This window comes from Vigna unguiculata, chromosome 2, assembly GCF_004118075.2.
Source record: "Vigna unguiculata cultivar IT97K-499-35 chromosome 2, ASM411807v1, whole genome shotgun sequence".
In the NCBI taxonomy this organism is placed as follows: domain Eukaryota; kingdom Viridiplantae; phylum Streptophyta; class Magnoliopsida; order Fabales; family Fabaceae; genus Vigna; species Vigna unguiculata.
In genome coordinates this window covers 14604099-14628093 of record NC_040280.1, presented here as the reverse complement: position 1 = coordinate 14628093, position 23995 = coordinate 14604099, and the positions used below count along the sequence as shown (strand labels likewise).

At 35.3% G+C, this 23995-nt stretch overlaps 1 protein-coding gene across 1 annotated transcript in view; it reads left to right on the top strand.

The window, feature by feature from the left end:
* LOC114173675 (DExH-box ATP-dependent RNA helicase DExH5, mitochondrial-like) overlaps positions 1 to 19952 on the top strand; it is a 34239-nt gene extending 14287 nt beyond the window's left edge. Inside the window, exons 9-19 of the mRNA XM_028058192.1 lie at positions 6090 to 6257; positions 6336 to 6608; positions 8352 to 8546; positions 10585 to 10788; positions 10892 to 10961; positions 11048 to 11196; positions 17207 to 17512; positions 17623 to 17682; positions 17760 to 17912; positions 18035 to 18145; positions 19078 to 19952. Of these exons, the coding sequence (XP_027913993.1) occupies positions 6090 to 6257; positions 6336 to 6608; positions 8352 to 8546; positions 10585 to 10788; positions 10892 to 10961; positions 11048 to 11196; positions 17207 to 17512; positions 17623 to 17682; positions 17760 to 17912; positions 18035 to 18145; positions 19078 to 19530 (2142 nt within the window). The 3' untranslated portion in view covers positions 19531 to 19952. The remainder of the gene's footprint in view (positions 1 to 6089; positions 6258 to 6335; positions 6609 to 8351; positions 8547 to 10584; positions 10789 to 10891; positions 10962 to 11047; positions 11197 to 17206; positions 17513 to 17622; positions 17683 to 17759; positions 17913 to 18034; positions 18146 to 19077) is intronic.
* The last annotated feature ends 4043 nt before the right edge of the window (positions 19953 to 23995 follow it).

Sequence of the window (23995 nt, the reverse complement as noted above, 5' to 3'; positions counted from 1 at the left end):
ATCTTCTCCGCTGCGAAAAGGCGTGTCGTCTCCGGCCACCTCAGTTTTCGCCGGTGACTACTGGATCTGGAGCGCCTCTCCGAGCGACAACCACCCCCACCAGTGCCGGAACCAGCCTCCCGTCCACGCGCGCCACGCGCCGCGTCTTCTCCGCTATGAACAGGCGCGTGCAGCCCACGCGCCGTCTTCTGCTGATCGGAACGTCACAGCACCACCTCCGTAGCTCTCGCCGGAGTCTTCTGCTGCTGTTCTAACCCTCAAAACTCCGATTCAGTGAGGTCCAGATGTCACCCTTGCGGACATCTCCCTCGGTCGTTTATAAATCTCCACTGTTTTTTGCGTTTCTGCTCTCTGTTTTTGTTCCCTTGTTCAGAAATGGCCTCTGGAAGTGTTATTTCATTCTCTGGAAGTCCTTCCATTACTTCCGAGAAGCTAGATGGACACAATTACCTCTCCTGGTCCGCTGCCGTCGAGATGTGGTTCATTCGTCAAGGACATCATGACCACCTTGAGAAAGACGGAAGCCATGTGCCTCAAGAAAAAGCCGAACAATGGAAGGAAGCAGATTTTCAATTGTGTGCCTTGTTGTGGCAATCCGTGGAGCCGAGACTGTTAATGTCTCTTAGGGCACTCAAAACATGTCACTCGTTTTGGAAGAGGACTCAGAATATCTATGCCAACGATATCCAACGCCTATATGATTCGGCGGACAAGTTGGCATCTCTGAAAATGACCAATCATAACATGATCTCCTTCATGAATGAAGCACAATCAGCCATGGAAGACCTGCGGATGTTTCTCGAAGTCGACGCTTCAGATGAAATGAAGAAGCTGGACAAATACTATATGGTGATGATGCTTCGCGCCATTCATCCAGACTTCAATCACATTAGAGATCAACTTTTGACCTCTCATGAGGTCCCTTCCATGGACACCCTGATCCAGCGTATGATTCGTGTCCCGAAAGTCCCAACACTTGAAATTCAAGAATCTCATGCTCGAGTAGAATCATCTGTTATGGCCGCAACTCGAGGAAGAGGAGGACGTGGACCTAGAGGAGGTGGACGTGGAGGCCGTGGACGTCCTCAATGCACGTATTGCAAGAGGATGGGTACACTCAGGAAAACTGTTACTCCTTACATGGTTTTCCTTCTAAGACTGCCAATGTCTCTCAGGCTGACACTACGAAGTCCAAGTTCACTGAGGACGAGTATCAAGAGTACCTACGTCTCAAGTGCAGCAGCCTGACACAATCATCTCAAGCCCCGAATACTTCAACAACTTGCATTTCTCAATCCATTGAAAGTCACAATTCATGGGTAATTGATTCCGGTGCTTCTGACCACATCTCTGGTAATACCTCTTTATTCTCAACCATTTCATTTCAAGACAAACCTCATTTTATAACCCTTGCCAATGGCTCTAAAACTTCCTCAAAGGGAGTCGGTCGAGTCATCCTGTCTCCCTCCCTAACTCTAAAATCTGTCCATTTTGTCTCTAATTGTCCCTTTAATTTAATTTCCTTAAGCCAGTTAACCAAATTGTTCAACTGTTCAGTAACCTTTGATCACAAATCTTTTGTTATACAGGAACGTGGTTCGGGGAGACAGATTGGAAAAGGATATGAAGCCGGCGGTTTATATCATTTTGGATCTCGTCCACGAGTGTCATGTGTTGCAGCTCCTAGTCCTAAAGTGTTACATGATCGACTTGGTCACCCTCATCTGTCCAAGTTAAAAAAAATGTGTCCTGAACTTAGTGGTCTCCAAACCTTAGAATGTGAATCATGTCAACTAGGCAAACATGTTAGATCTACTTTTCCTAAAAAGTCTCTATCACAATGTAATTCTAGTTTCTCCATCATTCATTCCGATATTTGGGGACCTAGTCGTATTTCATCTTTTGGTTTTAGGTATTTTGTTACTTTCATTGATGAATTTTCACGATGTACTTGGGTTTATCTTATGAAAGATCGTTCTGAATTGTTATCCATCTTCACATCTTTTTTACACGAAATCAAGAATCAATTAGGTCGAGTAATCAAAATCTTAAGAAGTGACAATGCCAAAGAGTACTTCTCATCTGCTTTGTCTGCAGTTTTAATTTCACATGGTATCTTGCATCAGTCCACTTGTCCACACACACCACAGCAAAACGGTATAGCAGAAAAAAAAAATCGACACTTGGTTGAAATTGCTCGTACACTTTTGCTTGGTGCTCATATCCCTGTCCATCAGTGGGGAGATGCCCTCTTAACTGCATGTTTTCTTATTAACCGCATGCCCTCCTCCTCTCAATCATAAGGTCCTTGTCTCCATCTTGTTTCCAGATAACCCTCTTTTTCACATTCCTCCTCGGATTTTTGGTTGTGTATGTTTTGTTCACGACCTGTCTCCAGGTCTAGATAAGCTTTCTGCTCGTGCTCTCAAATGTGTCTTCTTGGGCTATTCTCGTCTTCAAAAAGGGTATCGGTGTTACACTCCTGAAACCAAGAAATACTACATGTGTGCCAATGTCACATTCTTTGAACAAACCCCTTATTTCTCTTCCTCTGTTCAAGACACCCATGTCATACAACAAGTCCTCCCTCTTCCTGTGGTTGAGTCCCCTATCTCAGATGTCTTTGTCAACCCGAGTCCTACTCCACCTCCTCCCGAGCCCCCATCCGCACCTACTGATACCTTCCCGAGTCCCGACCTCCAACACAGGACTCTGACGAATAGTCCAATTATCCAAGAATATGGTGAATCCTCGACTTCAGATCCTTCTCCTTCGTCTCTTGCTCCCATGCCTCCTGATGAAGGTAATTCCGGTTGGCCCATTGCTCTCAAAAAAGGTATTCGTTCCACTCGGAACCCCCATCCCATTTATAATTTTCTTAGTTATCACAGATTGTCGTCTTCCTATTGTTCTCTTTTATCTTCAGTGTCTTCTGTTCCTATTCCCAAAAATGTGAAGGAAGCACTTGATCATCCTGGATGGCGACAAGCCATGATTGCAGAAATGCAAGCTCTTGAACACAACCATACTTGGGAGCTCATGTCCCTCCCACCGGGCAAGAAGGCGGTTGGTTGTCGATGGGTATATGCAGTTAAGGTTGGCTCTGACAGTTAGGTTGATAGGCTCAAAGCCCGATTAGTTGCCAAAGGGTACACTCAGATTTATGGCCTTGACTATTGTGACACTTTCTCTCCTGTGGCGAAAATGACTGCTATTCGACTCTTCTTTGCAATGGCTGCCATTCGTCATTGGCCACTTCATCAATTGGATATCAAGAATGCTTTCCTTCATGGTGATCTTGAGGAGGAAGTCTGGTATGGTGTGCAAATTGCATCGCTCTTTATACGGCCTCAAACAATCACCATGTGCCTGGTTTGGAAAATTCAGCTCCATTGTTCAAAGTTTTGGGTTAAGACGCAGTGAGGTAGATCACTCGGTCTTTAACTCGCATACTTCTCCTGGGAAATGTATCTACCTAATAGTATATGTTGATGATATAGTCATTACAGGAAATGATATTGTTGGCATATCTCAATTAAAGGAGCACTTGTGTAGGCATTTTCAAACCAAGGATTTGGAAGGCCTCAAATACTTCTTGGGCATTGAAGTGGCACAGTCTAAACATGGCATTGTAATCTCTCAAAGGAAGTATGCTCTTGATATCCTACAAGAAACTGGTATGATTGATTGTAAACCAGTAGAGAGTCCTATGGACCCAAATCAAAATTTAACAATTGAAGCAGGTGAATTATTCTCTGACCCTGAAAGATACAGGAGGCTGGTTGGAAAACTAATTTATCTCACCATTACAAGGCCAGACCTATCCTTTGTAGTTGGAGTGGTTAGTCAGTTTATGCAGTCTCCATGTGTTGGCCATTGGAATTCTATCATCCGCATTCTAAGGTACCTAAAAAAGGCTCCCGGTTGTTATATGAAGATCGAGGAAGCTTTCATGTCTCTGGATATTGTGATGCGGATTGGGCAGGATCTCCTATGAACAGACAATCTACTACTGGATACTATGTATTCCTTGGAGGTAATATTATTTCATGGAAAAGTAAGAAGCAGAGTGTAGTAGCTAGATCGACAGCTGAAGCTGAATATAGAGCCATGGCATCACTAACATGTGAACTTATATGGGTGAAGCAATTTCTTCAAGAACTTAAGTTTTGTGACATCAAGACTATGAAGATGTATTGCGATAATCAAGCTGCTTTCCACATTGCTTCAAATCCAGTGTTTTACGAGAGAACAAAACATATAGAAATAGACTGTCATTTTGTTCGTGAAAAGTTGTTGGCAAAGGAAATATGTACTGAGTTTGTGGGATCGAATGACCAACTCGCAAACATGTTGACCAAGTCATTAAGGGGACCTCGAATTGAGTTTATTTGTTCCAAGCTGGGTACATACAATTTGTATGCTCCAGCTTGAGGGGGAGTGTAGAAGTAATTAGTATATCTAGGCAATCATGATGTGTAAGCTAGGAGGTTGAGTGTTGGATAACCTCTAACCTAGCACCTAGTTGCAGCCTTTAATGTTTCAACTTCTTTGTATCTCCATCATATATATAAATATCAGGAACAGTAGAGGGGACTAATTAAGCCCTCAAACATATTTTGTCTGTTTTAATCTCAACTATACAAACTTGAATTTGGATGTGATAAATAATTAGAGAATTGTTCTCAACTGATGTATTTCATATATATATATATATATATATATATATATATATATATATATATATATATATATATATATATATATATATATATAGCTTTATCCTTTGGGATAGGTACATACACCCAAAAAGCAGCTTTATGAAATCTATATAGAAAATTCATATGATGGCTCTCTATCATGGTATTCTTTTTAGCCCCTCATTAATCTCTGTCCTGCTCATTCAGTGCCTTTTTAGATGCAGATTAGGATTTTGACCTTTAATGGGAATGAACCTTAGGGTCATTTAACCTTGGTGCAAATCTAACATCCGGGTGGTCAAAGAAGTAAACACAAGTTGCTAGATCCAACACAAAACTTGAATATAGGAATTTTGCTAACACAACTGTGAAGTACTTTGGATTCAATCTCTTCTTACTGTACTACAAGTATGTCTTGCAAATCCTTTCCTACACTGACAACTTAGCATTGCTTCTCTATCCAACAATCCCATGCTTCATTCAAAATGTAGACATATGATCAACATTTCCTTTTTTAGAGAATTTTTTTGAACAAAAGTCTATTGGTTCAGTATATTCCAACTTGTAGAAATAATTAGTATATCTAGGCAATCATTATGTGTAAGCTAGGAGGTTGAGTGTTGGATAACCTCTACACCTAACACCTAGTTGTAGCCTTCAATGTTTCAACTTCCCTTGTATCTCCTTTATCATTTTTATATAAATATCAAGAACAGTAGAGGGGACTGAAGAAGCCCTCAAGCATATCTTTGTTTGTTTTCATCTCAACTCAACTCTTGATTAAAATGCAAATATTCTCATCTAGCCTCTCAATTTTCTTAGATGTCTGACACCATGTGACACAGTCAATGTTTGATAAATTTCCATTATGCAACCATCCTTTACTTCTTGAGTGTGAAACTAGACATTAAAATGAGTGGTTCGATAGCGGCTCCCATTGCAGGTGGCATGATAAGCCCAACAAACAACAAATCTTGCATACATCTTTAGAAAGGATCTTTTAACCTAACTCAACCTTACAAAATCAGTTTGTAAGGTGAGGTTTGCACGTACTTGTATACTGGAAAATCGTCTTATTTCTAGCCGATGTGGGATTTTTAACACAATATAACGTACTCATTGTTACAAGCTAGTTTGTCTAGGCAGTTAGATGGTGACTGAGTATTGAGTCACTCTTATATAAAGCATCCTTCTCTGCACTCTATTTTTGTGAAATCATTTACAAGTAGTCTAGTCTTATTTCTCTGTTTTCTCTGAATTCTATTAAACTGAGCAATGTTTTATTTGATGTAACCAGAGGTACTATATGTTTTGATTTTATGCAACTGACATTACTATTTTGGGACTAAAATCTAAGTTTCCCATTCTTATTGGTTGGGGATGGTTTAGGGTTTTACATATCCTGTCAGAACTCTATTTTTGGAGGATATTCTGGAAATGTCGGGCTACAGATTGACTCCTGACAATCAAATTGATGATTATGGTCAAGAAAGGATTTGGAAAATGAACAAACAGTTGCCAGGAAAGAGGAAAAGCCAATTATCTTCTGCTGTGGAGGTACTTAAAAATTCTAAACATACAGTTTCTCAAACCTTGCCATGTATTTATTAACTTATTTCTGAAAAATATGACCAGGATGTGGTAAGAGTTGCTGATTTCAATTATTACAGTCCACAAACAAGGGAGTCTTTGTCTTGTTGGAATCCTGACTGTATTGGTTTTAACCTCATACAATATATATTGTGCAATATATGTGAGCATGAAAGACCAGGTGCCATTTTGGTTTTCATGATTGGATGGGATGATATAAATGCTCTGAAGGAGAAGCTCCTAACACATCCTGTCTTGAGTGATCCAAACCGAGTTTTGTTGCTAATGTGCCATAGCTCAATGGACAGTTTGGAGCAGGTAATGACTTGTCTTTGTACACTGCTTATGTATACTCACTAATCTCTGTACTTATTTTCTGCATTATTATTTATTTTTCAGTTTTTTAATAAATGGAAAAGAATGCTATTGCATGAGTACACAAGATTTATTTGGCATTCTGCTACTGTAATACATATAATTTTGTCATTGGAAAAGTTAGGTATAATGATTTTGTCCCCAAGCATGATATTTTTTTAATAATAGAAATTATTGTTTGCATAGTGCTGATAATGAAGGAAACACCTTGTACATGTCAATATCAAGACAAAATAGAGCATATTATATGACACAATTTTTGTGTTTAGAAGAGCTTGAAGCTTGCTTTTTGATTCTTCGGCCTCCCTTTCTTAAATAGGCTTCATAGCATATCTTTTACATAAATATGAGAGATTGAAGGAGATATACAATAAAGAAAATGATTATATAAGATATCCTAGGACAAATTATCAGGACTGCTAATTAAAGACATTTATACACATTAACAGTGCACTCTTCATCTTTACTATCTCTTGGTTCTATCCCATTCATAGGGCTTCATGAGTTAAATCTTGGGAATCCTATGAAGAAAAATATGGTGATGGCAAGGAGAGCTCCTCCACTTCAAGTGATTTCTCATTGACTAAAACAGATTCTGTCCATGAAGTGATATAAATTGTAATAAAGACACGATGATTTTGAGGGTGATAACATTTGTACCCACTTTTGTTTCAAGGATAACCAATAAAGAAACATTTAAGAGCTTTAAGTTCTAATTTACTGAAATGAAGATATCAAAGTAGACAAAAGCAACATAACCAGAGATTCAATGAGGTAGATTTGACACTAGGGTAGGAGAGTGAACAAAAGACAATAGAGATTCAATAAGATTGATATCTGTTAACAAGTGGACTTTAGGACTAACTCCACCCCACAAAACCGGCTTGTTGGGTGAGGTTTGTACTCACTTATATACTATGAAATGCCAAATAACGTTTGCCCATGTGACACGTATAAATGTGTCAATAAAAGTAATAAATCATTTTGTCCCAAAGATAGATTCTAAAACAGGACTTGAAATATTAGAGTTAATTAAATCAAAAGGAATTGCTATTGGGATATGATGCACAATATAGTGCTTTGACAGTTGAGAAATATCACAACAGTAAGACTCGATAGAATCTTTGGTAAATAGAGGAGGCATCAAAGAGTTAATAAGACTGAACGAGGGATGTCCAAGTCTTCTATACGATGAATGCATATTTGGGAAGTCTATGTTTTTTATGTTCTTCTTTGACTTACGATTTCCCTTGTTTTGCTGGAGTCCTTGGATTTGAACACATACAACTCACTTTGTTCATTAGTGATTAGAATTGTCTTTCTCATGGCAAGGACTTGAAAGACACAATAAGAGGAAGAAAACATTATTGAACAATTCAAGTCTTTTGTAGGTGTCTGTATAGAGATAAGTTTATTGGCCAATTGTGGGACATATATGATATCCTTCAATTCTATAGATGATTTATATTTTCGTGTCTACATATGGGTGTACTATCACAATTTGCAACTGTGATGAGTTGTTCTTTATTCATTTTACAATATGATATTTATAATAATCACACTTTTAAAAAAATGAAATAAAAATATGCGGAAATAAATGTGTAGATTTTAGGGATATTTTTCCTTATTACTATAGAGATATTAGATATTTTTTATTCCAATAATCCTTATTTACTACATATGCAGAGGTTAATCTTTGAAGAACCTGAAGATGGAGTACGGAAAATAGTGCTAGCAACAAATATTGCTGAAACGAGTATCACAATCAATGATATTGTTTTTGTTATCGACTGTGGGAAGGCAAAAGAATCATCATATGATGCACTGAATAACACACCTTGTTTGCTTCCTACTTGGATTTCTAAGGTTTCAGTTCAACAAGTAAGCTTATATTATAATTTTATCATTGTCAGTAATGATTATATCTAACATGTTCTATATTACTTGAAAGCATTTTTTATTCATGATGTCTGATATGTAATACTGGGTTCATTTATTTCAATTAACTTTTGAAAGAAAGTTTTGGAAACTGTTTCTTATCAGTTTAGTAGGCCGAGTGCTGTATTTGGAGTGGTGGCAATATGCTTAGTCATAGAGCTATGTGTTTCATTTAAATAAAGGCAAGGCTATGGGCTGGTCGAAGTTTTTTTGTTTTAGAAGTGGAGTAGTGACTGAAAAACATGACATTTGTGTTATATGATTACATGGTTAACGTTTCACTATATGTAAATCAAGTTTCTCAATTACAATTTAGTTTTGAAAAACTTTCAATTATAGGGAAGTGGGTACTATACTTAGTTGGAGACTTCTATGGAAATATTTGTTGGAGATCTTATATTCGACTAAAGATATAACTAAATTATAGTATATAAGTGAGTGTAAACTTCACTTTACAAGCTGATTTTCTTGATGTTGTGTTAAACTTAAAATTTACATTAGAATAAGATTCAAATACAAAATCAAGGATAATGACATATAACTAATTATGACCTTTAGTCCTTGAAATTTGTGTCAAATTTTATTTATGTTCCCAAAGATGAAAGTGATTTTTTAGTTTTTCAAATTTTAAAAATTTTAGTCCCTCAAATTGTAGTCCTCCAAATTAAAAGATACTTGTAGTCCCTGAGATTAAAATTGTTCTTTTAAGTCTTCTAAATTGAATAATTCTTTTTGGTTATCAAAATTGACGTTGTTGTTGGCATAACTTGAACAATTTGAGAAATATGATTCATAATGGTTTTTGAAATATATTTTACTTTTCTTCCCTTCTCCTTTTCTCGTTCTTCCCTTCTCCTATTGTTGTTGATTGAGTGATTGGTATGGTATTACTATTACTATTAGATGTACCTGGCTTAGGCCCGTCTCTTTCTATTTTCTTATTTATAAATACATAACTCTATGTGCTCTACACATTAAGGATTCAGCCTATATCTCTCTTTTATTCTAACAATTCCAATGATGTAGTTTGTTTTTATCTTCTTTCTTTGTTACATCTTTGTAACATTGTCATTTATGGAGTTTCCACCAAAGTTTTATTTTGAGATTAAAGTAAAGTTGCCTGTGACTGGAATTGTGTGAACACAATGTTTCATTTTGCTTTATTAGATGTTGGGGGTTTCAAATTATTTGCGAACTTATCTTAAAACAGTATCTGGTAATCTAGATTTTGGAGGTTTAAAATTGTTACGGATTTTTTCTGAGATTGTTAGCCATGCGTGTAGACATTGTAGTGACAAATTTGTAAGTTATTTTTAAATTATTAAACTAAAAAATCATGTTTAAACTTAACAGAACTAAAATATCACTTTTAAGTTTGAGGGACTTCAAAAACCACGTCTAAAATGATAGTTGACTCATGTTTTGGATTAAAAAGATATGTTAGCCAAAAATGTTAAAAAGTGAATTTTAACATTATTATTTTTGTTAGTGTCATTGAAGTGCATGTTAATAGCCACGTTAGTAAAGAGTATTGTGCTGTTAGTTCCAATGGACAAAACACATTTTCTGAGATTTAGGGACTTAAAAACCAAATTTTCAATTCTAAAGAAAATGACCCAAATTTGGGTGACTAAAAAATTTAAGCCTCGATTTTTATTCTTTTGGAACAAATAGTCTGACTGATAATCTTTAGGCTGAGTTCTATTTTTCCTCCGGCAAATATGTAAATATTTAACAGATGCTTTGGGATTGAATACTTTGCCAGTGGTATGTCGATATGACCTATAGTTGTTAAATCTTCCATATTAGGTGGAAATGTCATCATCATATTTGGTATGCAGTGTGCTGGTTTTTATGTTCCACTGAGTAAACCACAATCGAACAAATTGTGATGGTTCAAAACTGCAATTACCTTCCAATTATCCATTTGACTTTTTAAAGATTTTATTCTATCTTACCATTTAACGTTTTGTTTTTCAAGAGAAGAGGAAGAGCTGGTCGTGTTCAACCAGGAGAATGTTATCATCTGTATCCTAGATGTGTATATGATTCTTTCACAAAGCATCAATTACCTGAAATTTTGAGGATGCCGTTGCAATCTCTCTGTCTGCAAATCAAAAGTTTGAAACTAGGAAGTATATCTGAGTTTTTGTCTAGGGCTTTACAGTCTCCAGAGATACTTGCGGTAATGATAAACTCAATGCTCTAATTTTTTGTTATAACATTATCTCCAATTCATGCACAATTCTTTTGTTATATTTGAAACACATTAACGATCTTTTTCATAGGTTCAAAATGCAATTGAATATTTAAAAACAATTGGAGCTCTGGATGAGAATGAGAATCTGACTATTCTAGGTTGGTTGATCGTTATCAGGCATGAAAAACTGCTAACTAATTATTTTCATTTAAATTATAGTCTCAGTTTGCTTATCAATTGTCAGGGCGCCATTTGGTAGTGCTTCCTATGGAACCTAAACTTGGCAAGATGCTGATATTTGGTGTTATATTCAATTGTCTGGATCCTATATTAACAATTGTTGCCGGCCTTAGTGTTAGAGATCCTTTTCTAACACCTTCGGATAAAAAAGATGTAAGTTTTTTCTATTTTAGTGACCTAGAATTTTTTGATCTACTCCTAGTTTCAAACTGTCATCGCTACTTTTTCTTGTACACTTTTCAACATCTTTGTGTGTGTGTGCGTGTGTAAATAGAGGATAATTAGGTTAAAAGTAACCTCAATATTTTCTTATTGATTAGGAGAAAATATCTTTAAAATATTTCCCTTTATTTTGACATATCTTTCAATTCCTTATCGTAAAGTGTTTGGTTGTTACAAATAGAGGTGATGAAAATGTAAATGGTGTGATTGTTATTAATAAAATAATTTCACATTTTCCTACACATTCCCGATCTTGAGAGTTCTGTTTTCTTCGCTATGTAAATAGCCACCATTTTTGGTTGTTACAAATAAAGGTGATGAAAATGTAAATGGTGTGATTGTTATTAATGATATAATTTCATATTTTCCTACACATTCCTCATCTTGAGAGTTCTGTTTTCTCTGCCATGTAAATAGCCAAAATTCTCGCTATCAGTCTTGTTGATGTTGTTGAGGTTAGTGGTTGGCCAAAACGGTGCATCCCATGCTGGTTGTCACAATGTCGATAGTTCCATAACTAATGGAGTTGCCTTGTATCGTCATGCACCACCACCAGTATTGACGTGTTTACACTTGTGGTGGTCACCTGGCTGACAAGATCCCAGTGGTGGTTGCAACAATGACGATGACAGTTGTGGTGGCGACAAAAAAATGTATATATATACGATTACTGTCGAACTACAGCTCTAGATACCATTCTTTGTTTCTTTGCCACCACTGTGCTACCACCATAGTATAGCCTCCTCGTCATATTCCCGTTGTCATCATTGGGACGTGACACGATGATTCTGATCACACCGATGACGCGACCACTACACTACAAAAATCACAACAATTAGTGCTCTGATGTGTTGCCCTAGCCCTTGTGGGTCTGCAATTCATCTACCCTCTTCTCCGACTACGACTTCTATTGTCAAGCTCGCCTATCTGTTCTCTTTTCAAATCTATAGATCTCATCGTGATCGTTGTTCGTTGGAATTTTTTCACTTTTTTGATGCATATTTCTCTCACTTGGCAAACAATTTCTTGCTCTACAATTATCTATAACCTCTTGCTATTCCTATGTGTGATCCAGTTATGTCAATGTGCATTTATCTAGTGACAAATTAGATGTAACTAATTATGATACTTGGACATTAGACATTCAATCTTGGCCTCTTCATCTACGGGATGTCAAAAATGTTTTTCTTAATGGTGATTTGTTGGAAGAAATCTTATGGAGCAACCTCCAAGTTTTGCTGCTCAGGGGGAGTCTTCTTGATTGGTATGTTGTCTCTGCATAGCCTCAAGCACTCTCCTAGGTCTTGGTTTGGTAAATTTAGCATTGTTGTTCAATAATTTGGTATCACTTGGATCATTTAGTATTTTACCGTCGTTCAAGTGTTGGTTGTATCTATCTAGTATTATATATTGATGATATTGTACTTACATCAAGCGATCACCATGACATCTAATAGGTAAAACAACATCTTTTTCACCACTTTTAGACCAAAGATCTTGCCAAACTTTGATATTTCTTGGGGATTGAGATAACACAATTCAAAAATGAAATTGTTATTTTTCAAAAGGAGTATGCATTAAATATTTTAGAGGAAACTAGGTTAGTGAATTCAAAGTTTGTTGACACATCCATGCATCCCAATGCCAAACTCCTAATTAATTAGGGGGAGCCACTCTTAGATTTTGAGAAGTAAAAGCATTACACATCTTGTCACAAATTCTTATTGTGAAAGCAAATTGAATGGCCCTGCTGAAGAAGTACTACACTCAAGCCCCATCCAGACGCATCAGTTTCGAGTTGAAAAGGAATCTCATAGTTAGGCAAGGCAAGAAGAGGGGCTTCAGTCATGGCTTTCTTCAAATCATCAAAGGCTTGTTGCTCCACCATAGTCCAATGAAAGGCGTCCTTCAACAAATCAGTTAGAGGTGAAGCAATGGCAGCATATCCCTCTATAAAACCATGGTAGTTCCCCGTCAACCTAAGGAACCCACACAGTTGTTTCACACTACAAGGAACCGGCTACTCTTGCATTGCCACAATCTTGTCATTCTCTAGGTCAACACCCTATTCTGTAGTGATATGGCCTAGATAGACAACATTGGATTGTGCAAAAAAACACTTGAATCTATTAAAAAAAGTTTTGGTAATCCAATAAACATTGAAAAACAAGTTGCAAATGGTTCACATGTTCTTGTAAACTCTTACGGTAAACTAAGATACTGTCAAAGAAAACAATAAGAAATTTACGAAGATGATAGTGAATCAACTAATGCATGGTGCTCTAAAAAAGTCGATGGAGCATTGCATAAACCAAATGGCATGATGATAAATTCATAGTAGCCTTCATGAGTATGAAAGGTAGTCTTGTAAGACTCTCCTGGAAACATTTGGATCTAACGATAACCAGAGAGCAGATCCAACTTAGAAAACCACTTAGAACCAATTAATTCATTAAGAAGTTCATCCACGGTAGGGATTGGGAAGCGGTCCTTGTTCATGACGACGTTCAACGTGCGATAATCCACACAAAAATTGCCATATTGCGTCTTTCTTGCGCACAAGCATTGCTAGGGAAGAGAAAGGGCTCAAACTCTTTTGGATGATACCAGAATGTAACATCTCTTCAACCTGCTTCTGAAATTGAGGTTATCGATACATTGATAGGATTAGTTCCTTTCAAAGGAGGAATTTTGTGATCAGTGCGTCATGGTGGATGAAGCTTCTTTGGTTCGTCAAAAGTAGTGGAATAGCGATGAAGGATGGCCTCAATTTCTTGGAGCAAAGATTCAATTTTGTCATCCTCAGGAGATGAAGGTTGTGCCTGAATGTGATAATACTATTTGATTGAATCAGTGGCTTGAAGTCGTTTAAGTTGTTGGGATGAAATTTCACTGACTTTGGGTCTCGAAATTCCTTGGAGTTGCACTACTTGGCCCTTTCTTTTGAACCTCATAATTAATTTATCAAAATCAGTAAGTATTGGGCCTAGACTTTTCCGTCACTACACTCCTATGGGCAAGACAAAAAGGTCTTCAGTGAACAAATGTGGATTTGCACCTCTTTACACAACTTGGAGCATTGTACTCCTCCCCATTACCAACTTGAACAAAGAAACCTTAGGTCGGGGTGGTGTCAAGATTCAAAAAACTTCACCAATCATTCCTGCAAAAAATTATTTGTACTCCCACTATCTATTAAAATGGACAATTGGACATTGCCAATCCGGCCTAATACACACAAAGTTTGGGGAACCGAATGGCCCATGAGGGCGTGGAGGCTTATCTAGGTTGGGGAGGAATTGGGTTGGTCTTCTAATTCTGTTATGGTTGGATTCAAGTTAGATAATAATTCTTAAAACTCCTCATCAGCCATTGGTGGAGGTTTTGGAGCTAGGATTACCATATACTGACGTTTGCAATGATGACCTTGGACATACATATCATCATATTAAAAGCATAAGCCCTTTTCACGTTTGGCTTGGAGTTCTTCGACACTCATGTTCTTAAGGATTGGAGAACGATTGGAAGTAGCAAGGTTGGTTGAGTGGGATAGGGAGAAATGGTTTGTGTTGATTTTGGGTGGTTTTATGTGGTGTGTTAAGAATGGAGGCTGAGATGTTTATCATGGTTTTTATCATCTTTGTCCTCCTACACATGTTGGCGCGGTTGTCTTATCCAAGTTGTCCAATTTGGTGTGTGAGTCATGTCAGTTAGGCAAGCATAGTCATAGTTCTTTTTCTCATAGTGTCTAAAACGATGCTTCATCCCCTTTTGCGTTAATTCACTCTGACACTTAGGGACCTAGTCGTGTTAAGTCTTGATCTTAATAAGTTATCTTCTTGATCACACAATTATGTTTTTTTAGCGTTTACAAGATCACAAAAAAGATACAAGTGTTTTTCTCCTTTTGATGATTATTTTTTTTCTGCAGATACCACCTTCAATGGGTCTTCTTTTTACTTTAAAAATCATTCTCCTTCCAATATGTCTCCATCTAATATCGCCAATATTCTTAGTTCAGTCAATATTTCTGTTATTTGTGATACTCCATTTGTGTTCGCCGTCAATTTCTTTTCCACCACCACTTCAGGTTTACAGTTGCTGACATCGTTCTTAACAACCACCGAGTGACTTAACTCAAGTGCCAACTACTTTGTCTCCTCTAGCTTTGATAACTGAGTCTGTATCGTCACTCGAGTGCTGGATGTGTCTACTTGATAGTAGATGTTAATGACATCGTTCTTACAAGCAATGACACAACAATGTCATCTCCCAGATGAAACAACATCTTTGTGATCATTTTCAGACCAAAGATATTGGAAAATTCAGATATTTCTTGGGTATTGAGGTGGCACAATCCAATGATAGTATTGTTATTTCTCAAAGGAAGTATACATTGGATATTTTGGGAGAAATTGGCTTGATAAATTCAATATATGTTGACACACCCATGGATCTTAATACCAAACTTCTACCAAATCAGTGAGAGTCTATGTCAGATCCCGAACAATATAGAAGATTAGTTGGAAAATTGAATTATATATAGTTACTCATCCTAACATTTCCTTTGCAGTTAGTATGGTATACCAATTTCTTCATTCCCTTTGTAAAGATCATTGGAATGTAGTTATTCGTATATTAAAGCACATTAAAGGATCTTCTAGAAAAGGGTTGGACATGTGTGTCTCCATTGGTGGTAACTTAATGTCTTGGAAAAATAAGAAACAAAGTGTTATGGCAATATCTAGTGCACAAACAGAATATATAGTATGGTTATTATATGATTGTATATGTTCTGAATGTGTTGCGTGTATAATGCAGAACACACAATATTTATTTATACTATTGAATAGAATCAATTACAATAAAGACACACAATAATATGAAATCAATCACCCTAATTTACGAGATTATGTAACGGTTGATTTGTTAGAAATTTGTAATTGCTGATTATATTCTAACAATTATCAAAATTGCGAGTTAACTCATTTACTTGAAGGAGTTTACGTGCCCACTTATTGCTTTCGGGTTTACTCATAAGCAAACTCGTTTTTGATGTATAATTGGTAAACTCGGTAGTAGAATAGATGGAATCAAATGAACTCTAGTTCAAAAGCGTTTTTGCGAGTTCGAGGGGAAAATTTTTTAAACTGCGTTAGGGATTTTTTGTGGGCGGTCTTCATCTTCTATACTACTGCTCTTCATTCCTCCGACTGCCATGTCGCAAAACACCGTTGATTTGCTCGTGCTCGCTTGATCTCTCTTCGTCGCACTCTCTATGTCTCTCTCCTGATTTGTGGAAAACAAAACCCATTCTTGATGTTATGCATAGACAAGGTAACACAAAGTTGCGGGTTGGGTTAGTGGGCCTTATTGGTGGAGATTAGGTTTTTTTTTCTCCAATCTTATCACTATTTTGGATTATTGGGCTTAATACAAAGATGCTTTCTTTTTTTCAGGTAAAACATTACGATAATAATAATAATAATAAAACATATAAGTAAATAAAGTAATAGTTAAAATATAATAATATTAAATAAATATTTAAAAATAAATTAAGTATCTATGTATATTTTTTATATAAGGAAAGTTAATCTCAAATTTATTTTCACTATATTTAATAATTCCTGATTTTTGTTCTTGTACAGAGAAGTCACATTGACTTCGTTCTTTTACCTCAAACTGTTTACGCAACTCCTTTGAAATTAATTTTTACTGACCTCCCCTTGCACGGGTACCCAAACATGCATATGGATAATTGGGCTTGAATAATTATGTTATGAGCACACCTATTTCATATTTATAAGAAATAATAATAATTACAATAAAAGAAAAAAGAAATTAAGACGTAATCCTTACAATTAAGGGTAGACAATATTTCCCTGGTTACATAATTATGACTTTAGGACTTTATTTGATTTATCAAATTTATTTCTTGCAGCTTGCACAGGCAGCAAAGTCTCAGTTTTCCCATGATTACAGTGACCATCTGGCCATTGTGAGGGCCTATGATAACTGGAAGGATGCCGAAATAGACAATGCTGGACATGAATACTGCTGGAAAAATTTTCTTTCTCCACAATCCATGAAAGTTATTGACGCTCTTAGAGTGGAATTCTTATCCCTGCTCAAAGATATTGGATTAGTTGATAGAAACATGACCAGTTGCAATGCATGGAGCTATGATATGTATCTCATTCGAGCAGCTATTTGCTATGGCCTATATCCTGGAATCTGCTCGGTTGTGGTATGTTCTTCAACACTCCATATATGGTATGTATTTGTAGTAGATTTTCTGGTGTCTATATTTTAATTAGTCCATACTTTGTCGTGCGTATGGTGCAATTTCATTTGCAGCATAAGGATAAGTCATTTTCTCTGAAAACAATGGATGATGGCAAAGTGTTCCTACATTCGGTTAGTCCATTCAAATCATTTCTTCTTCTTTTTTTTGTAGTTTTGACCCTGATTCAATGTTTATTTTATTTGACCAGAATTCAGTGAATGCTCGCGAAACTAGAATTCCATATCCATGGCTAGTTTTTAATGAGAAGATAAAAGTGAACTCTGTATTTCTCCGTGACTCAACAGCTGTGCCTGATTCTGTGGTACTTCTTTTTGGTGGGAGCATCTCAAAAGGAGATACCGTAAGTTCCTTCTGATTCTTCTAATGGTTCTTATGTTTAGTCTAATCAATAAAAGGTTATGGTTATTATCCTCTAGTTTTTAATCCTATGTTGATTTACGGAAATTCCTTTCTTTCTTCCAGGATGGTCACTTGAAAATGTCGGGAGGATATTTGGAGTTTTTCTTGAAACCTGCTGTTGCTGACATGTACCAGAGTATAAGGAAAGATCTTGACAAACTTATTCACAGTAAAGTAAGTGCAGATTGGTTTCATTCATCTACCAACTTAACCTTGATATTCGAGTCATGCAACTGTAAGAGGAAAAAGAAACCATTGAAAGTAGAAGAGAAAGTCATATTTAACATAATACTGAACCGTATTAACAGCAAACAGGGGTCATACCTTTCCCGCTTCAATGAAGCTTAAAAAAGTGAAATTTTACTCCACATCCATAAACAACTACCGCCAACACTACCATTAGCGGTCATGAAAAAAAATATTAAATCTAGATGTGTTATAATTAAATTTTGATCAAGTTCTATATATACCATGTGAAACTAGAAGAGAAAGGAAAAACTTCTGGCATTGCAAGACTGATTTATCACTGTTCTCTTATTTTGTCGAGAGCTTGCGTAACAAAGTTCCTGACTAGCTGCACAATATTTAAAAGTACAAATAATGGTTAGCCTAACTATCATAAGAATAACTAGAAAGTGAACCATCTTAACAACAATTTTTTTCAACATGGATGTATATTTAAAAGACAAAGTGCATAATTTTCCAATGCAACATCTAGGGGCTGGACTTAATATTTTTAGGGGGCCTAAATAAAAAGTCATATTTACAAACTCAAATTTAATATTAAATATTAGTCTTAATTTGTACTGCTGTATTCCCCTGGAAAAAGAAAAAAAAACACACGGTAGATCTTAGGGGGAGAGTAATTTGACACTTGAATGCTTTGAATAGGCAGTCTCAAACCCTAATTAAATAAAATAGATAGTTTCCGTAAGCTACATTTTCTTGAAACTTTATATCAAGAATGAAAGAGAGATATTGAAAATAAAACCCTAATTAAATAAAACTTGATATGTACCCCTTTAACTGGCAGTACGTTGTAGCATCTTCTTTTGTTGGACCAACCTGCAATGACTGTAATTTCTATTTAAAATTATTGTTTGCAGTTACAGTTCCCGCAGATGAGCATACACACATTCCATGAGCTCTTATTTGCTATACGGTTGCTGATTTGCAATGACAAATGTGAAGGCAAATTCGTGTTTAGTTGCCAGCTCCTTAAACCATCAATGATGGCAATGCAACAAGCATTGGTTTCAAGAACAGACAGTGGACCCGGGGGTGATAATACTAAAGGCCACCTTCAAACATTGCTGACACGAGCTGGATATGGTGCACCCTTCTACACCACCACGCAATTGAAGAATAATCAGTTTCGTGCTACAGTTGAGTTTAATGGAGTGCAGATAATGGGCCAACCATATAACAACAAGAAGAATGCAGAAAAGGATGCTGCGGCTGAGGCACTGCAGTGGCTTATGGGTAGAATGCAAACAGGGAATGAGGATATCAGTCACATGACAATGGTGCTGAAGAAAAGTAAGACAGATCATAATTGAGCAATGAAACATCAAGATGAACTTTGTAAAATGAAAATATGGATCAAACTGAATACAAATTTTGTCAACAAACAAACGCCACCGCATCTTCAGCGAGCAACATGCTGGGGTCCACATTGGTCAGCTTCGTTGCAAGTCTTATCCCCGTAGTTACTTCCTCAACACACAATTGCAATTTTGTTATGCCGCTGACCAACATGGCCCCTAATGCACCTGTATACGTATGCACTTGTTAGGACACTTTACCTATATCACCGAGAAAGTTTACAGGTATATGTTAAATTTGTAAGACTTTATCTACACTAAAATGATTTATCGTCTACATATTTTAGCAATAAGTGGTTTTTTGTTTGTTTAGAAACTCTGTAATTTCCTTTATATTTTAATGCACACTGTATACAGAGTAGCATTGCATTCTCCCATCAACATTTGTTGTCTTATTAGAATTTTCTCTGATTGGCTTAATTTTACTTTTGGTCTCGAGGTTAAAATTGCTCAAGTTCAGTATTCAAAGTATCAAAATTGGAGGATTTTGGTCCTTCCATAAATCTTCCGTTTAACATATTTGATTGATGTGACATTGAATGATAATGTGGGTAGCTCGATGTTATCGATATTGGAAAATAGAAAATACCGGAGACTAAAAAATCTTTTATAAAGTTATAAGCATATGTTATCGATACTAAATAACGAACAATACCGGAGCTTAAAAAACTCTTTATAAAGTTATAAAGAAAACATAAGCTTTGGAGAAATTATTTAGAGGTGTTAAATTAAATTTTTTATATTTAATTTTTTTAATTAAAAAAATTATTTTTTTACTTAAATTATGTAATTCAAACTTTTCAATTTTTAATCTTTTTAATGGGATTTATTGAATTCACGTAAATAAGTATTATAATTTTTATTTTTTTGAATTCACATAAATGAGTATTTTAATTTTTATTTCAATTCAAGACTATCCAACTAATTCATTGTATGCAGTTGAAAATGAAAAATATCAACATTTTATAAAGTTGGATTATACTAATTTGAGAAAATATAATTAGGGTTCATGCTAATTTCATACAAAAAATTTCTAAAATCATAGTTAGGGTTCATACTAATTTGAGAAAACTTAATTTGGAAGAAATATCGTACTGGAAGAATCATAGATCTAATATACATCAATCATACTAGGATACTGATTCATGAAATCATGTGAGTATACATTATTCGTTCTCTCTGTTCTTCAATTTCTTCTTTCTAATTTGTCTTTCTTTTATTCCACACTTTCTTGATGACTTGTTGTGGAAAAACTTATAATCAGATATAGAACCTTAATTTCTTAAATCTAGTTATTAATCAAGGTTCATCAAATTAATTTTTATTTTACTTTATAAACAATAAAAATATAATATATATATATATATATAACTTAATAAAAATAATATAATAATATAAATTTTAAATATATATATATATATATATATATAAATTTTAAATATATATATATATATATATATAATTAAATTAAAAGTTTGGAGAACCATGACTCTCTTAATCCAAAACGAGGTCCGCCAATAAAAGAAAACATCAGGTTAAAAGAAATATAATATATACATTATAAGAAAAATAAAAATATAATTGCTGTGCAAAAATAATAATATTATATTTAAAAATTCAAATATGAAAGTAAAGAAAAAGAAAAGAAAAAGATTAAGTAGTTGGCCCTTAACAAAAGTTAAAAAAAGACATGCAATTGACTAACGACGACAGGTGGTGGCTGGCGGCGAAAGACAACGGTGCATGGGCAGAAGTTTAAGCATTACTTAAATATTAGGTTAAATCCAAAGATTTTATCGGGCTATAAAAATCCAAAATTTAGGGGTTTTCTTTTTTTAACTTTTTTTTTTTACCTTCAAAATTTTGAACTGTTCTGCTCTTGATTAAGGATGTGAAAAATATTCATATCCGCGGGTATTCGCGAATGAAACATGCAACGGTTAGGAAACGAATATTAAAAATGGATATCCGTTATCTGTGGGTACATGTATTTTTTATACCCGCATGTTAACGGGGCGGGTACGAGTATCATAGTATCCGTACCCGTGGATACCCGTACCCGCTAAACTTTAATTCACAAAAATACCTATATATTAGTATAAAACTGACCTAATTTTTTCTAAGCTGCACATCTTGTCTTCTGTCTTCTTTCTTTCAGCTTCAAGTATTGATATATTGTCTTCTTCTAGCTTCTAGGTACACCCTTGACATTCTTCTCTTTCCTTTCTTTGAAATTGGGCATATACATCAAACCTTATATAGATAGTGACATTTATGGTATGTTTTTTGTCAAATGATGGAATCAAAATAAGAATACTTGACACGTGGCAGTTGAGGTTTATTATTTGTTTATTGTGTTTATTTTTCAGGAATCAATAAGAGAAAGTGGACTTGTTGATCAAAGCACTAATTAAAGAATTTCTATTGTGTTGAACGTCATTTTATATTTACTTTTATAATTATTTGGACTTGTATGAACTTGAATTTATTTGAACTTTATTTAAAATTTATGACAGTGATGTATTTTTATTTTATTTTATTTGAATTTATGATTAAATATTTGTTTTTTAAATAATTTTGTAAATACCCGCAGGTACCCATAGATACCCGCGAATATGAAAAAAATAAGTGGGTACCCGCATAACGGATACCCGACGGATATGGGTACGGGTACAAAGTGAATATTTATCCAGCGGGTAGGGTACGGGGGAGCCACTACCCGTACCCTACCCGCCCCGTTAACATCCCTATTCCTGACCTTCAGAAAAATAAATGAAAATTAAAAAGTGTATTGATAAGCAACAATTATGTGTGTAATTATGAGTGTTGGTGGGTCAACAAACTTATTTACTGTCATTTGTTTAATATAGGATTATTTATGTTTTTGTCCCTCATGTTTCAGTGAAATTTGAAATTAGTATCTCTTCCAAACTTTTGACCAATTTAGTCCATCTTTATAAATGCGTAGATTTAGTCCTTTTAACCAAATTTTGTTAAGTTTATTTGACATTTCAAACACATTTTACGATAATATTTTAGTTAACATTAAAGAGAAAATGTGTCAAATGGTGTAAACAATTCAAATACTATCATGAAATGCGCTTGAAACGTTAGATAAACTTAACAAAATTTGGTTAAAATGACTAAATTCACGTATTTCTAAAAATAAAAGACTAAATTGGTCAAAAGTTTTGAAGAGGGACTAATTCCAAATTTCACTAAAACTTGAGGGACCAAAAACATATTTAACCTTTTAATATATTACTAACTGAGATGCACCCCCAAATGACTAGTTCTATGAAATTGAAACGGAGTTCTCAACTATGAAAAACTGTTTTCTTCTTTCACTTTTTCAACAACATTGTGGTACTCATCCTCATGTGCTTGTATGGTCCACTTGTGATTATTGGTCAGTTATTCATTGAACTTCTTCTCCTTCAATTTTGTTTAACTTTTGCTTCAGCTTTGGCCAAGTATTTTTACATTATATATATTTTGAACATAATAAACGCGGATTCCGGATATATATTGCTTCAACTTCCCGGAAAGTGACATTTGCTTTCATCATCAAATAAATTCCCAACCTTCTGGACGTTGATATTCGGTACAAGATTTTTTGGAGTGCCTTCTAGATGTCCACACCCAGTTATCAATGTCACTGGATGTCGACTTCCGGTAGTAGTTGTTCCCGAAAGGGAAGCTTCCAAAAGTCAAGATGCGATAGAGTGTTTTTTCGTGCCTTCCGAAAGTTGAGCTTCGATAAAGGTTTGTTTGGATTGCCTTTTGGATGTCGACATCCGATTACCATGGTCATCAGATGTCAAGTTTCAGTAGTAGTTGTTCCCGGAAGTGGAGCTTCTGGAAGTCAAGATCCGGTAAAGGATTTTTCTGACGCCTTTTGGAAGTTGAGCTTCGAGAAAGGTTTGTTTCGAGTGCCTTCCGATTGTCGACATCCACTTACCATTGTAATCAGATGTCGAGTTCCGATAGTAGTTGTTCCCGAAAGTGGAGCTTCCAAAAGTCAAGATGTGGTAGAGGATTTGTTTTAGCGCCTTTTGAAGTCAAAGATCCGGTATAGGTTTTTTTAGAGTGGCTTTCGGATATCAACATCAATTACCAAGTTCCGAATGTTGAGTTTCGGTGTTATCTTTTCCTGGAAGTGGAGATGCCATATTTGTATGTTTCGAATTTCAATATCCGAAACTTTCATTTTTCTTATAATTTTCTTTTAATCTTTATTCAAAATATTTCTTATAATTAATATTTTGTAAGGTTTATTAATTATTTATGCATTTAATTTATTTGCTTGTTTTATGATTTTTTTTTTCATTTTAGATAACTTATTATTGAAAAAGTTTGTATTGTAGGTGGTAAGAATATTCTTTGTATCTAGAATAGAAGATCTCTCTTTAAGTTTTAT